Raw genomic sequence first — 13,550 nt, forward strand, 5'->3', positions numbered from 1 at the left:
ATATCAGTATAAGCTGTATAGCTATATACTGTATCACTATCATATATATAATGTATATATATATATATATAGTATATATATATATATTATATATATATATATATAATATATATTATATGCAGGCTATTATACTCTTATATACGATATCTTCGTACTCAAAAGTTATTTCCGATGATATATAGAGCTTTTGAATCGACGATTCATACCGCTAAACGTTATCTAGAGCATTTAAAATTAACTTTTAGAAATCAAATTTTATAATTTTTTGACATTATTTACTTTACGATAAAAAAATCTCAAATTTTTTTTTGAGAAAAATAAATCTCAAAATTGATAATTTTTAACGGCCGGTATAGAATGCTTGCTAGTTAACGGTGTAAAAGAATCGGAATCGGTTGAATTTTTGATAGAAAATTCTATTCGCTATCTAGATAAAGATCAATAATTCCGATTTTAAATTGAAGGCTCCGATCATCCATTTTTAAGATGTCGTTTGATTTTAACCATTCATTCTATGACCATTTGATGGACTTTATTATGATTTCGAATAATTACGAAATTTATTTTTTAAAAGTTTTAAATACTCTGGATCATATTTAACAGAATGGATCGTCGATTCGAAAGCTCTATCATTAATTAAAAATAACTTATGAATATAAAAGACTCTATACGCATAAGAGTACAGTAGTTCTACTCTCTCTCTCCATACAATTTCATAAAGCAAGAAGCACTTTATTAATGCAAAAGTACGCAAAACACAGTATAAGACAAGTTACAACAATAGGACTATATATAAGTTTCCATCTGCGAATTTATCATAGAGGCAAACATAGTGCAAGACACAAGCTACAACAACATGAGCATATATGAAGTCTCTTTCTGCTAATTTATCATATTCTATCATAGTATTCAAGCAAACAGTAGGATCTTATCAAGCAATCGCAAAACCCTTATGTTAAGCAGCGGATTCGGTGTTCTTCCTCGGAGTATTCGCATACTTCCAGGTCGAAGACTCGTTCGCAGTTCGCAAACCTACAACCTCTTCCTCGCGCACTGCGTCGCGTATTTCCTTCACATCTTCTTCAGTGAGCTTCACTTTCAATGAGCCAATGTTGTTATCCAGGTTCTTGATCTTGGTTGTCCCTGAAAACATTAGGATTTAGGAAGCAGATATAGTGTCACAAAATATATGAGCCAATTGATCAAAGAGCTAGCTCTACTTGAGCGAAAATTTCGAGCCAATTCAAACACGATTGAGCTTAAACTTTTGATTAATTAGTCGTTTTATGTTGACACTATTAGGATTTGGTTAGATTTATAGTTAAATTCTAGTTGAATTAGAATTAATATTTAAATCTATTGAAGATAAAATAATTAAAGTCTAAATATTAATTAGGGTATAAATTTAATTTGACTAAAATTTGGGTAGTTTGATGTAATTATATGTAAGGCCCCATGTAGTCCTATGTATAAGATATTATAGGGCAAATTTCTTAACCCGGCTATAACATTTTGAGTGGTGGCTAGGCCGAAGATGTTAAGAGAGTTAAGCGTGTTAGGGTCAGAGTAGTCCTAGAATGGATGACTCTCTGAGAAGTGAGACGTCACATTATAAATATAGCAAAGGTGTTATTATCTTGGTGGTGGTGGTATGATTTATTTTGGTGGTGGTGATACGGTTTTGCCACACCCATACGGCATGACTAAAGTGGTCATAATTTTGGTTGCACCTAGCGCATGGGTGTAAAAGGATGTATATGTGCGGCTTTCATAACCGTGGGTCATTGGTATACCTTGTGCAGAGTGCACAGGATGAGAGAGAAGTCTTTTGGATTTATAAAAGACGAGAGAGGACAAGAGATTTAGAAAGAGGGTTGGAGTTGAAACAACTCTGTATAAAAGAGAAGTCAGGTGCAATTCTTTTCTTGATCGGTAAATCTTATTTTGTCTGTATATTTTCTGTTTGATTTTTTCTCTATTTTGTGTTGTACGCTTTTTATTGAGGAGATGAGTTTATAGTAAAAATGCGACGTGGAATCCTAGCTACTAGTACTAAAATGAGTACCGGATCAACAACAATTGGTGTCGGAGAGGATTGCGGATTTTAAAAATCTAATATCAGAGCAAATACCAGATTCCCAACAGATACTGCGTTCCATTAATCGTAAATCTAAATTACCTGGGATTGGGGCAACATCATCCCCTTGATGAAGAACCCAAGCTAAAGCTAGTTGAGCAGGGGTGCACTGATGCTTCAAGGCTAGGTTTTCCATTCTCACATACAAAGGCCTATTCTTTTCCAAGTTCCCTCCGGAAAACCTCGGATGTGATTGCTGTACAATTCAGATTCAAATTTGAAATTTTAATCATGAGTTCCAAACATGCATTTAGAACAAAATTTTGAAATTTTAGAAGATTATTAGTTCATTACCAGAAACGTATCTTGTGGTATTGCTTCTACAACTCCTTTCCCACCAAAAAAGCCGCGGCCGAGGGGGCTGTAAGGAACTATCCCAATTCCCAGCTCCCTGCATTCACATTTATAAATAAAATTTTGTTTAAAAATTTGTCGGATTACAAATCGAAAATTCAATTTTCGATTTGATTTGGGATCGAAAATACGACTTGTTCGATCGTAGGCTAAGAAGATGATGCGAACCGAACCTGCAAAGCGGCACGATCTCGGACTCGATGTCGCGAGTCCAAAGTGACCATTCCATCTGAAGTGCGGAGATTGGGTGCACCGCGTGGGCTCGCCGGATTGTGTCCGGGCTCGCCTCCGAGAGCCCGATGTACTTCACTTTCCCCTCCTCCACCAATTTCTTTAGCTCTCCCATCTATTGCATTTTTTTTTTTTCAACCAAAAATGTTAATATTAAATTATACTTATAGTGACAATAATTAATCCAAAATTTTTATATTATTAACTTAAATGGGCCAGCATCCTGCCTGTGGCGCGTGGGGAGCCAACGAGTCACGTTCGAAATGGTGTAAGGTCAGATTAGATCGAGTCATAATTGAGAACTGTGAACACTATATTTGTACACTTTAAGTGAATTAATTACGTATTTCTAACGGCTCGAGTTTTCGGGATTAATGGATAGCGTCAACGATCTGACAATATATATATCTTAAAAGGGTAATTAATTACTCACGGTCTCCTCAATGGGCACGGTGGGGTCGATCCGGTGCTGGTAGTAGAGGTCGATGTAGTCCACGCCGAGCCTCTCGAGGCTCGCCTCGCAGCAGGCGCGCGCATACTCGGGCTTACCGTTGATGTAGTACTGCGTGTTACTCCATCTACCGCCGGGCATCACCACCCCGAACTTTGTCGCCAGTTGCACCTTCTCCCTCGGCAGTTGTTTCAGCGCCTGCACGAGTGATCATGCAATCCACATGCGTTTGGTACTATCGAGTTACCAATTCCAGTACGTATATATATATGTATATACGTAGGGAGAAGAGAGAGAGAGAGAGAGAGAGAAGGGGATCGAGAAACGAACTTTGCCGACTAAGATTTCGTTGGTGTGAGGTCCGTAGAGATCGGAGGTGTCGAAGAAGGTGATGCCGCTCGCGAAGGCGTGCTTGATGATGGCGATGCCGGCCGCGTCGTCGACCGGAGCGTTGTATACTCCGGTGAGGCCCATGCACCCAAACCCTAGCTTAGATACCTACTCATATATAGAGAGATTAATGAATGTAATTAATTAGGAAGTATATATGATTAATTATATAGTAGTATGTAAATAAATAACTAATGTTAATTACCTCTAATCCCTGGGAGCCCAACTTAACCCTCTCCATTTCTCTACTTCTCTACTCTACACTATTTGCTATATATGTAATGTATACTCTCTCTCTTTTGCTATATATAGATATAATATGTTTTGAGTAAGGGTTATGGTTTGGGGGAGTAATGGTGGTGGTGACGTCACGGCTTGGCTCATGCATTAATATAATATATATTATATATATATATATATATATATATATATATATATATATATTTTTTATTATGTACTAGTGGGCGCAGCGAAATAATAAACGAATAGATCTATGAATTGGAGATGCTGTGGGAGTATCTACGGCATCTAAATTATCAACAGACTCTCGAAGAATATTGAAGATTTGCCCAAGAGTAGCTCTGCTGACCGGAACACTTATTAGAGGATCTCCCGTGTCAATCACTTCATTCCTCTCGTTCAGCCCATCTGTAGCACTCATAGCTACAGCTCTAACTCGATTATTTTTTAATAATTATTGTAATATAAAAGTTCCATTTCATTGGTGAACGGTGGTTAATTTTTAATATTAATTTTTTTAAAAAAAATTCTACTTTTAGATAAAGATTATTGTTGTTGGATAGAGATAAAAAATGAACATATAATCATAAATTGGGACTTCGCAATAAGGCGGGGTTTGGAAACTCCCCATTTTAAATTTTTTCCAAATATAAAAACTGTAATAAAACAGTCATCTAAAAGTGTAAAACCTAAATGCTTCTTCTTTATTTTTTTTAACAGAAACACAAAATATTATAATTAATTAACTCTTGGAAGTTGAAACGGGTACATTCAGGTTACACTTAAAACGGGACGGATCGTGGGCGAAAGGGGACTTAAAACACAGCGGTTGTTTTATTTTTTATCAGATCGGAATGGATTTTGAATTGATTAATTTTATCCTATTCTTTTTATTCTTACTTTTCACTTTATTCAGAATGAATCAGAACAAAAATAAATTTTAATAAAATTTTCAACGAACCGGAACAAATCAAAAAGAAAAAAAAAAAATCTCCGACTCCCGAGTCATTTACTTGAACCGCTTGATTCATAGCGGTTCACACTTTGACTAGTGGGACCCATTTCCACCAATGAGCTCACTGCTGAAGTAATACTCCCCTTGCCTTGACAAGTGGGAACTAGAAATGTCAATAGGTATGGATATTCGAAATTTTATCCGAATCCGAATTCGAATCCAAATAAAACGGATATATCCGATGGATATGGATATGGATATAGATTCGGATATGGATATCAAAATAAAAATCCGACGGATATGAATTCGGATATGGATTTTGATTGTACCCGACCCGACCCCGAACCCGACCCGAACCCAAATTTATTTTGTATTATATAAAATATATATATATATATAAATTTGATGGTATATTTGAATTTGTATTCTAAAAATTTAGATTTAATATAATATATTTTGAAATATTGAAAAAAGAAATAATTGTTTCGGATTCAAATTTTCGGGTTTGGGTTCGGGTTCGGATTTCGAATTTTTTGTCAGGTTCGGATTTGGATATGGATTTTTAAAATCCGTCGGGTTCAGATTCAGGTTCGGGTCTCGAGTTGACATCTCTAGTGGGACCCACTTCCACGAGTGAGCTCACTGCTCAAGTAATGCTCCCTTTCCCTAATTTAGGATCATCTAGGTTCGCAAATAATACGAATACCCGGAATTTTATTCAAATCCGAATTTAAAAGAAATAGATTTATTTGATGTTAAATAAATATGATTTCGGATATGTATATTAAAAACAAAAACACGGTAGATATGGCTTCATATATGAATTTTGACTGTACCCGACCTGAATCCGAATTTATTTTATATTTTATATAATATATGTATATAAAAATTTGATATTATATTTGAATTTGTATTTAAAAAGTTTAGATTTAATATAATATATTTTAAAATATTGAACAGAGAAATAATTATTTTGGGTTCAAATTTTCGGATTCGAGTCCGGCCGGGTTCGGATTCGGATTTTTTTAAAAGTCCGTTCCGAATCTGATCCGTTGACATCCCTACCGATCATCTAATTGCCATTGCGAGGTGATTGTGTTGTATACATACAATAAAAAATAAGATAAAACAAACAAATTTTAACTTTTATATGCTCCCGTCTCGAATTTTTTTATTTAATAGTATTAAATATTTCGAGTTCGGCTACTATGCTATCAATAACATCAAGCACTTTGTGCTATTAAGTTTTCCACTGTTAAATCTATTTCTTTGACGTTTTCCAACCGCTGTTAAATCGTACTATTCAATCAACCACCCACTCAACCTTAGTAGATCACTATTATCTGAACCGTTCATCTCTTAATCTAAGAGCCGAAAACCTAATAGCAAAAATGACTTGGTGTTATTAGGACTTGGTTTGGTTCGGGTATAAGCAAGAACTAGTTATACCGGGGATAGATACAAATATGGGTTTTCGTAGGAATAAGGGTATTTTTTTTTGTTTGGATAACAATATGAGTATAAGCTGGAACTAGAAAAATTATGTTTGGATGAAAATGTAAGTATAAGGTGGAATAGTTGGTAGTTATAAATAGAAAATAATGATATTAACCCTATAATTATTTTAAATTTTTAAACTGAAAATTTTAAATTGAAAATTTTAACTTTTAAATTATAAATTTTGAAATTAGATTTAAAATTTTAATTTTCAAAATTTTAATTTTAAATATCTGATTTTAAATTTAAGACCAAATTTAAATTTGAATGATAGATGAAAAATATCAATTAAAATTTAAAACTAAAAATATCATGATTCAAAATTTAAATTTAAAATCAAATTAAAATTTAATTTTATATTATTAATTTAAAATTATAATATTAATTTTAGAAATTTAACTTTAAAATAAATCTCTTGCTTCTCGTCTCTCTCACTCTCGTCTCTCTTGTACGGCGGGTGCGAACAAATTTGTTCCCCCTGGGTGGGAAACCGTGTTCACCTACCAAAAATCTAGGCCGAGCCATGCCGCGGTCTTGGGACAAGTAGCGGGCGGATAACCCTTTAACCCCCCCCCCCCCCCCTCTTATATCCAATCCAAACACTACCTAATAGTGTAGTAACCTAGTTAAAATGTTCCTCAACATCGAATATATCGATTTTCATAAAAAATTCACTAATTTTGTATTTTTATAAAATAAGTTATTATTTTTGCTGATTTGATTTGAATTTTTATACTCCTGTGCTAAGCAGTAAAGATGATGCCCAAATCTATATAATAATTTTGGCTTCTTATTAGGACTATATAGTTTAAAGTGTATGAATTTAGCATCTTGTGGTTTTACACTTTCTCACTTTAGTACCCTATGGTTTAAAGTGTATCAATTTAGTACCCTGTGATTTCATTTTTCTTTTTTCGTCGGCTCTTCTGTTAATATTTCGTTAAATTATATACAAAAAACTTCAGATACTCTATCTAGGTTTATCGAATATTTACTTTAGTACCGTTTAGTTTGAACTTTGTCACTGATTTTTTTTTTCCTCCGTTAATATTTCGTTAAATTATATACCAAAAATTTCAGATACCTTATCTAGATTTATTCATTTTAGTACCCTTTAATTTTAATTTTGTCATTGATTTAGCGAAAAAATTAGTAAAATGGATAATAAAAAAAGAAAATGAAACCATAAGGTACTAACTTAATACACTTTAAACCACAGGATAGTAAAGTAAAAAAGTGCGAAACTATATGGGCTAACTTAATACACTGTAAATCAGAGGGTACTAAAGTGAGAAAGTGTGAAACCACATGGGTTATTTGAAGTTTACCCTATTAGGAATGTAGCATATGACATTAATGTTAGAAAAAAAGTGATTAATCAAATAATTATGCTCACCTTATTGGTCAAATTTTCTAATCGGAAAAGCAATTTTTATCTATTTAGGAGTTGTTTGGTTTCTAAAAAAGTAAAAAAAATAATTTTTAGATGCATGTTATTTTAAGAAAAGATTAACTTTTTTTAAATTTTTTCTAAATTTTATTAAAAAATAATATTTTCGTTTTTCTTAGAATCAAACAGTGGGATAACTGAAAAGAACATTTTAGGAAAAGTTGTTTTTGGAAAAAATTATTTTTTTTAGATTTTATGGAAATGTATTATTTTTCATTTTCTTTTCGTCAAAAAATAAAAATTATGGAAAAGATGTTTTTCCATATAAACTTTGGCCAATTTGCATAAAAAATTTACTAATTTTGAGCTTTTATAAAAGTAGGCCAACTTTTTTGTTTTTGCGTTTGTGATCAAAAGTTCTCAAAATTAACAATTTTAATGGTAGATGTGATGCGTTTGTGAATTTAACGGTGTAAAACAATTCAAATCTGATGAAATTTTTATAGAAAATTTTTTTCACTATTTAGAGTAAGATCAGTACATCTGATATTAAATTCAAGTCTTTTATTATCATTTTTTATAAGATTTTTATTTTTAGCCGTTTATTTTTAGAATACTCACTTGATAGGCAAATGATGCCGAAAAATTATGAAATTTAGTTTTCAAATACTTTTAATAGTGTAGATCAAGTCTAACGGAGCCGATCGTCGATTTGGAAGCTGCATCATTAAAAACAACTTGGTAGCACGGAGGCTTTCTTGCTACCGATAGTATACCAATCTAACTATCTATCTATATATATATATATATATATATATATATATATATATATATATATATATATATATATATATTAATTTCATAAAGGTCCCTGCAAATATAGTGAATTGCAGATATATATTCCTATAAAGTTTAACTTTCATATGTTGTCCCAGTGAAAGTCCCGATGTTTTCAAATATATATTCTTGCCGTTAGGATCCATTAGAAAACATTAGTTAACCATGGTAAAATTCTTAACACTAGTTAGTTAATGAGGTGAATAAAACTGTTTACCCTTCTTCAATTAACATTAGGACTTTTGGATGGACATATTTATGATGACAAAAAGATTATTTCGCTTATAAAATAAACAGTGCTTTAACGGTAACAAACCAGAAGGACATATGTGAAAATATTAGGACTTTTGTAGGGACAACATTTAAAGTTGAGCTTTGTAGGGATATATTTATAATTCACTATATTTGCAGGGACCTGTATGAAATTAACCCTATATATATACACATAGAGAGAGAGAGTTGAAATAGAATGTTATTAGTAGCAAACGGACTCCGTTGTTATCCATTTGTTTTCGATGATGGAGCCTCCAAATCGACGATTGGCACCATTGAACATGATCTAATACCACTGTAAGTATCTAGAAACCAAATTTGATGCTTTGCCTATGGCGGCGGTGAGGCCTACGACGGCAACGGCGTTGAAGGTGAGGTCCTCAGCCACGACAAAGACAAGGGATACCGCACGATCAACGACGAAGGTGAGGGGAGAGAAGAAGAAGATAGCTTTTCATAGGAATAAACTTATAAGGTGATCATTTCACATATCCACATTTAAAAACTATCCGTGGTAAAAAACAACAAGGATAAATATAAACGTACCAGAACTTTTAAAAGGATGTATTTACAAATCATAAAATTTTCAAAGAAATAAATCCGATTGGTTAAACTTTGAAAGAATTTATCTGCTATTCAACATATTTGTAAAGAATCGTATGAAATTACGCTAAAAAACAACAAGAAGCTCTAAGCAGGCCATTGCAATGATTTGATCAATTTCATAAATAAAGAAGCACTTTAATCATTTCTCATAATCCACAAATTTAGTACAACAGAACTTTCAACAGAGGATCATAAACGCCCTTTCTGCCAATCTATTATACTTTTTAGCGTCGTAAAGAAAGTTGTAGAACAATATCAATCAAGCAAAGAGCGCTTGGCGATCGCAAGGCAATTCGAAGGTCTTAAGCAGCAGATTCGGTGTTCTTCGCAGGAGTATTCGCGCGCCTCCACGTATTAGAGAGGTACGGGCCATTCGTTCGCAGACCCACAACGTCTTCCTCGCGCACCGCATCGCATATTTCCTTCACATCTTCCTCGGTGAGTTTTACTTTCAATGAGCCAATGTTGCTATCCAAGTTCCTAATCTTGGTTGTCCCTAAAACATTAGGGAGCAAATGCGCATCATAAGCGAACGAAAAGATCGGTCTAAAAAGAAACAGCTCAGAAATAGTCTTAGATATTGTAAAGCTTAATTACCTGGGATTGGAACAACATCATCCCCTTGATGAAGAACCCAAGCTAGAGCTAGTTGAGCAGGGGTGCATTGATGCTTCATAGCTAGGTTTTCCAATCTCATGTACAAAGGCTTGTTCTTCTCCAAGTTCCCTCCGGAAAACCTCGGATGTGATTGCTGTACAATTCACATTCAAAAGTCTAATCAATAGTAATATAATATTATTGTAAGAGTAAACTTTAGGATTAATAATTTTATTTTTGAGTTTTTTCTCGACTTTCAAGTAGTTCAAAAGATTATAATTACCAGAAATGAATTTTGTGGTAATTCTTCTGTGAGTCCTTTCCCAGCAAAAAAGCCTCGGCCAAGAGGGCTATAAGAAACAATTCCAATTCCCAGCTCCCTACATTTACATTTGCAAGTAAAATTTTGTTCAGCTAGCAGATACGCTCCACTTTTGATAGGAACTAAGCAAGTTATCCAAATTATAAAGTATACCAAGAGCCCGATGAGATTGAAACGACAGTTTCTTATGCTGATACCATATGAAAGAATATGAAATAAGAGTCAGGCCGGTATACTATCGATAGCACGGAGGCCTCGGTAGCACGGAGGCCTCCGTGCTACCAAGTTGTTTTTAATGACACGACTTCCAAATCAACGATCGGCTTCGTTAGACTTGATCTACACTATTGAAAGTATTTGGAAACTAAATTTCATAATTTTTCGGTATCATTTACCTGTCAAACGAGTAGTCTAAAAATAAACGTGCTAAAAATAAAAATCTCACAAACAATGATGATAGGAGACTTGAATTTAAGATCAGAGGTACCGATCTTACTTTAAATAGCGAAAAGGATTTTCTATAAAACTTTCATTAGACTTGGATTGTTTTACATCGTTAAATTCACAAACGCATCATATCTACCATTAAAATTGCCAATTTTGAGACTTTTTGATTACTAGCTAAATGATGCCGAAAAATTATGAAATTTAGTTTCCAAATACTTTCAATAGTGTAGATCAAGTCTAACGGAGCCGATCGTCAATTTGGAAGTCGCATCATTGAAAATAACTTGGTAGCACGGAGACTTCCGTGCTACCGATAGTATGCCAGCCTAGCTAGCTCTATGAAATAACTATTATTTTCCAACAGCTTAAACTATCAGAGAACTGTGATTTTAAAATTTAGTAGCTGCTAGGTGTTATCATTTGAGAGCCAAAACTGATGCCCCTTTCAAAATAAGATCTGTGAATACCAGCTCCTAGAATTTCGAAAAAAAATTCCCCCCAAGAAAAAGTCTATGTTTTGATGTCTTTGAATTCATGATTTATTTTGGCATGTATATGCTGATTTGCATGAATTTCATCTAAATATAAACAAATCTAATGATTCAAAGTTTGATTTGGCATGATCTTAGTTTCACAAAAATTAGAAATTTTTGTATGATATTAGAGCAATTGCTAGCCTTTTTATTTTCCTAAGCAACAAACAAAGTCAATCTAATCACCCTTTGTATATTCCAAACAACATTGCCATCAAATTCAATTTGCTTGAGTTCATTGAAATGCAAATTAATTCACTTTCCTCTCAATTTGAAATCAAATGCAAACCTCAAATTTGCAAAAACCAACCGATAAACCAGTTGATAAGTATTCGCCATATCGCGGGCATCAGGGAAAGCTCCTATAAGAGATTTTACTTTTTTGACCCTTATAATTTTTTACTCTCCATTATAGCAGAAGCTGCGCAACTATATTTTTTAAAATTATTGAATTATCTTCTATCCGATAATTAAATCTAAAAATAGAAATAGAAGCAGAAACAAATTAGCTCGGAATATACCATTACAATAAAAACGGTATATAGCGACACTTTTAAATGTCGGTACAAGTCAAAAAAAAAATGATGTTGGCTAAATTACTAATACTTTTTAAAAATGTTGCTATATGTGGATCGCTATATGTAGGACCTGCAAAGTGGCACGATGTCGGACTCTATCTCGCGAGTCCAAAGTGACCACTCCATTTGAAGCGCGGAGATTGGGTGCACCGCATGGGCTCGCCGGATTGTGTCCGGGCTCGCCTCCGAGAGCCCGATGTACTTCACTTTTCCCTCCTCCACCAACTTCTTTAGCTCCCCCATCTGTTGTAATATTTTTTCATCGAAGAACAGCCCGCATAGCTTAAAATCAATCGAGGAGGGTAAAGTGCAAAATCAGATATACAGAAAGGTAGTTAACTACTCACGGTTTCCTCAATGGGCACGGTTTGGTCGATTCGGTGCTGGTAATAGAGGTCGATGTATTCCACACCGAGCCTCTCAAGGCTCGCCTCGCAGCAGGCTCGGACGTACTCCGGCCTACCGTTGATTTGCTGGGTTTGCTTCGTTAGGTCGAACCCTACGACTCCGAACTTCGTCGCCAGTTGCACCTTCTCCCTAGGCAGTTGTTTCAACGCCTACACAAATTTATGAATATTTCACCACAACACGATATATCTTGTTCTTTCGGAAAAAAAACCCAAATATTCAACGTAATATTCTATTATAAGCATCTAATCGCTTGTACTCTTTCAAAAAATATTGGTGAAGTACATTAATTATTGGCCCTTTTAGTCTCTAAACTTTTCGCAAAGTACATGAACATAAGGTACTACGAAAGTAACTGCGGTAGTGTTACATATTAATCGTTACTGAAAGTTCGAAACGCGAACCTTGCCGACTAAGATTTCGTTGGTGCGCGGCCCGTAGACGTCGGAGGTGTCGAAGAAGGTGATGCCGCTCTCGAAGGCCCGCTTGATGACGGCTAAGCCGGCCTCGTCGTCGACCGGAGAGTTGTAAAATCCAGAGAGGCCCATGCACCCAAACCCTAGCTTAGACACCTACTCATACATGATGAACCAAATAGAAAAGATAATTAGTAGGATTGATATACCTAAGTTAAAAATGTTGATCAATTAATGCAAATATTTAAGTAATTACTATACCTCTAATCCCTGGGAGCCTAACTTCACTCTAGGAATTGCATACACCTCCACCTTCTCCATTATTAGTGCTCTCTACAATTTTAGCTAGATATATATTTTATATATATGTGGGATTAATTATAAGTAGAGGTGTGGTTTTGGGGAGGAGCACTATATTTATATACATATATAGGAGTGTGCATGTAATAAACAAGGAAATAAATGCATGGTGGTGAGCTCATTGCTTTGCTCATGATGCACATAAAAAAACAAAAGCACATGCTTGAAAAGGTTTGACTTGGGTAAGGAAATAAATGGTGGTGTGCTGATGGCTTTGCTCATGATGCACATAGAAAAACAAAAGCAATACATGCTTGAAAAGGTTATCGGTAGCACAGAGTACTTCGTTTTATCAAGTTATTTTCAATAATATAATTTCTGAATTGACGATTGGCTCAGTTAGACTTGATCTACCTTTTGAAAGTATTTAGAAACTAAATTTCGTAATTTTTCAACATCATTTACTTATCAAACGGATCGTCTAAAAATGAATGGCTAAAAATAAAAATCTCATAAAAAATAATGATAAACGACTTAAATTTAAGATCAGAGTTATTGATCTCACTCTAAATAGTAAAAAAGATTTTC

General features: G+C 34.2%; 2 protein-coding genes across 2 annotated transcripts; both read right to left on the reverse strand.

The window, feature by feature from the left end:
* LOC109714990 (probable aldo-keto reductase 1) lies at positions 712–3,833 on the reverse strand. Its single transcript, XM_020239766.1, has 7 exons — positions 3,769–3,833; positions 3,504–3,671; positions 3,156–3,371; positions 2,665–2,837; positions 2,432–2,528; positions 2,180–2,333; positions 712–1,143 (listed from the first exon to the last, which is right to left on the reverse strand). Exons 1-7 carry the CDS (start codon positions 3,802–3,804, stop codon positions 956–958), a joined length of 1,032 nt encoding a protein of 343 aa, XP_020095355.1. The 5' UTR covers positions 3,805–3,833; the 3' UTR covers positions 712–955.
* LOC109714989 (perakine reductase-like) lies at positions 9,464–13,027 on the reverse strand. The gene is made up of 7 exons (XM_020239765.1): positions 12,924–13,027; positions 12,651–12,818; positions 12,186–12,395; positions 11,909–12,081; positions 10,242–10,338; positions 9,959–10,112; positions 9,464–9,857 (listed from the first exon to the last, which is right to left on the reverse strand). The coding sequence occupies exons 1-7, from the start codon at positions 12,981–12,983 to the stop codon at positions 9,664–9,666; spliced, it is 1,056 nt and encodes a 351-aa protein (XP_020095354.1). The 5' UTR covers positions 12,984–13,027; the 3' UTR covers positions 9,464–9,663.

This window comes from Ananas comosus, linkage group 9 (genome assembly GCF_001540865.1).
Source record: "Ananas comosus cultivar F153 linkage group 9, ASM154086v1, whole genome shotgun sequence".
NCBI classification, from domain to species: Eukaryota; Viridiplantae; Streptophyta; class Magnoliopsida; order Poales; family Bromeliaceae; genus Ananas; species Ananas comosus.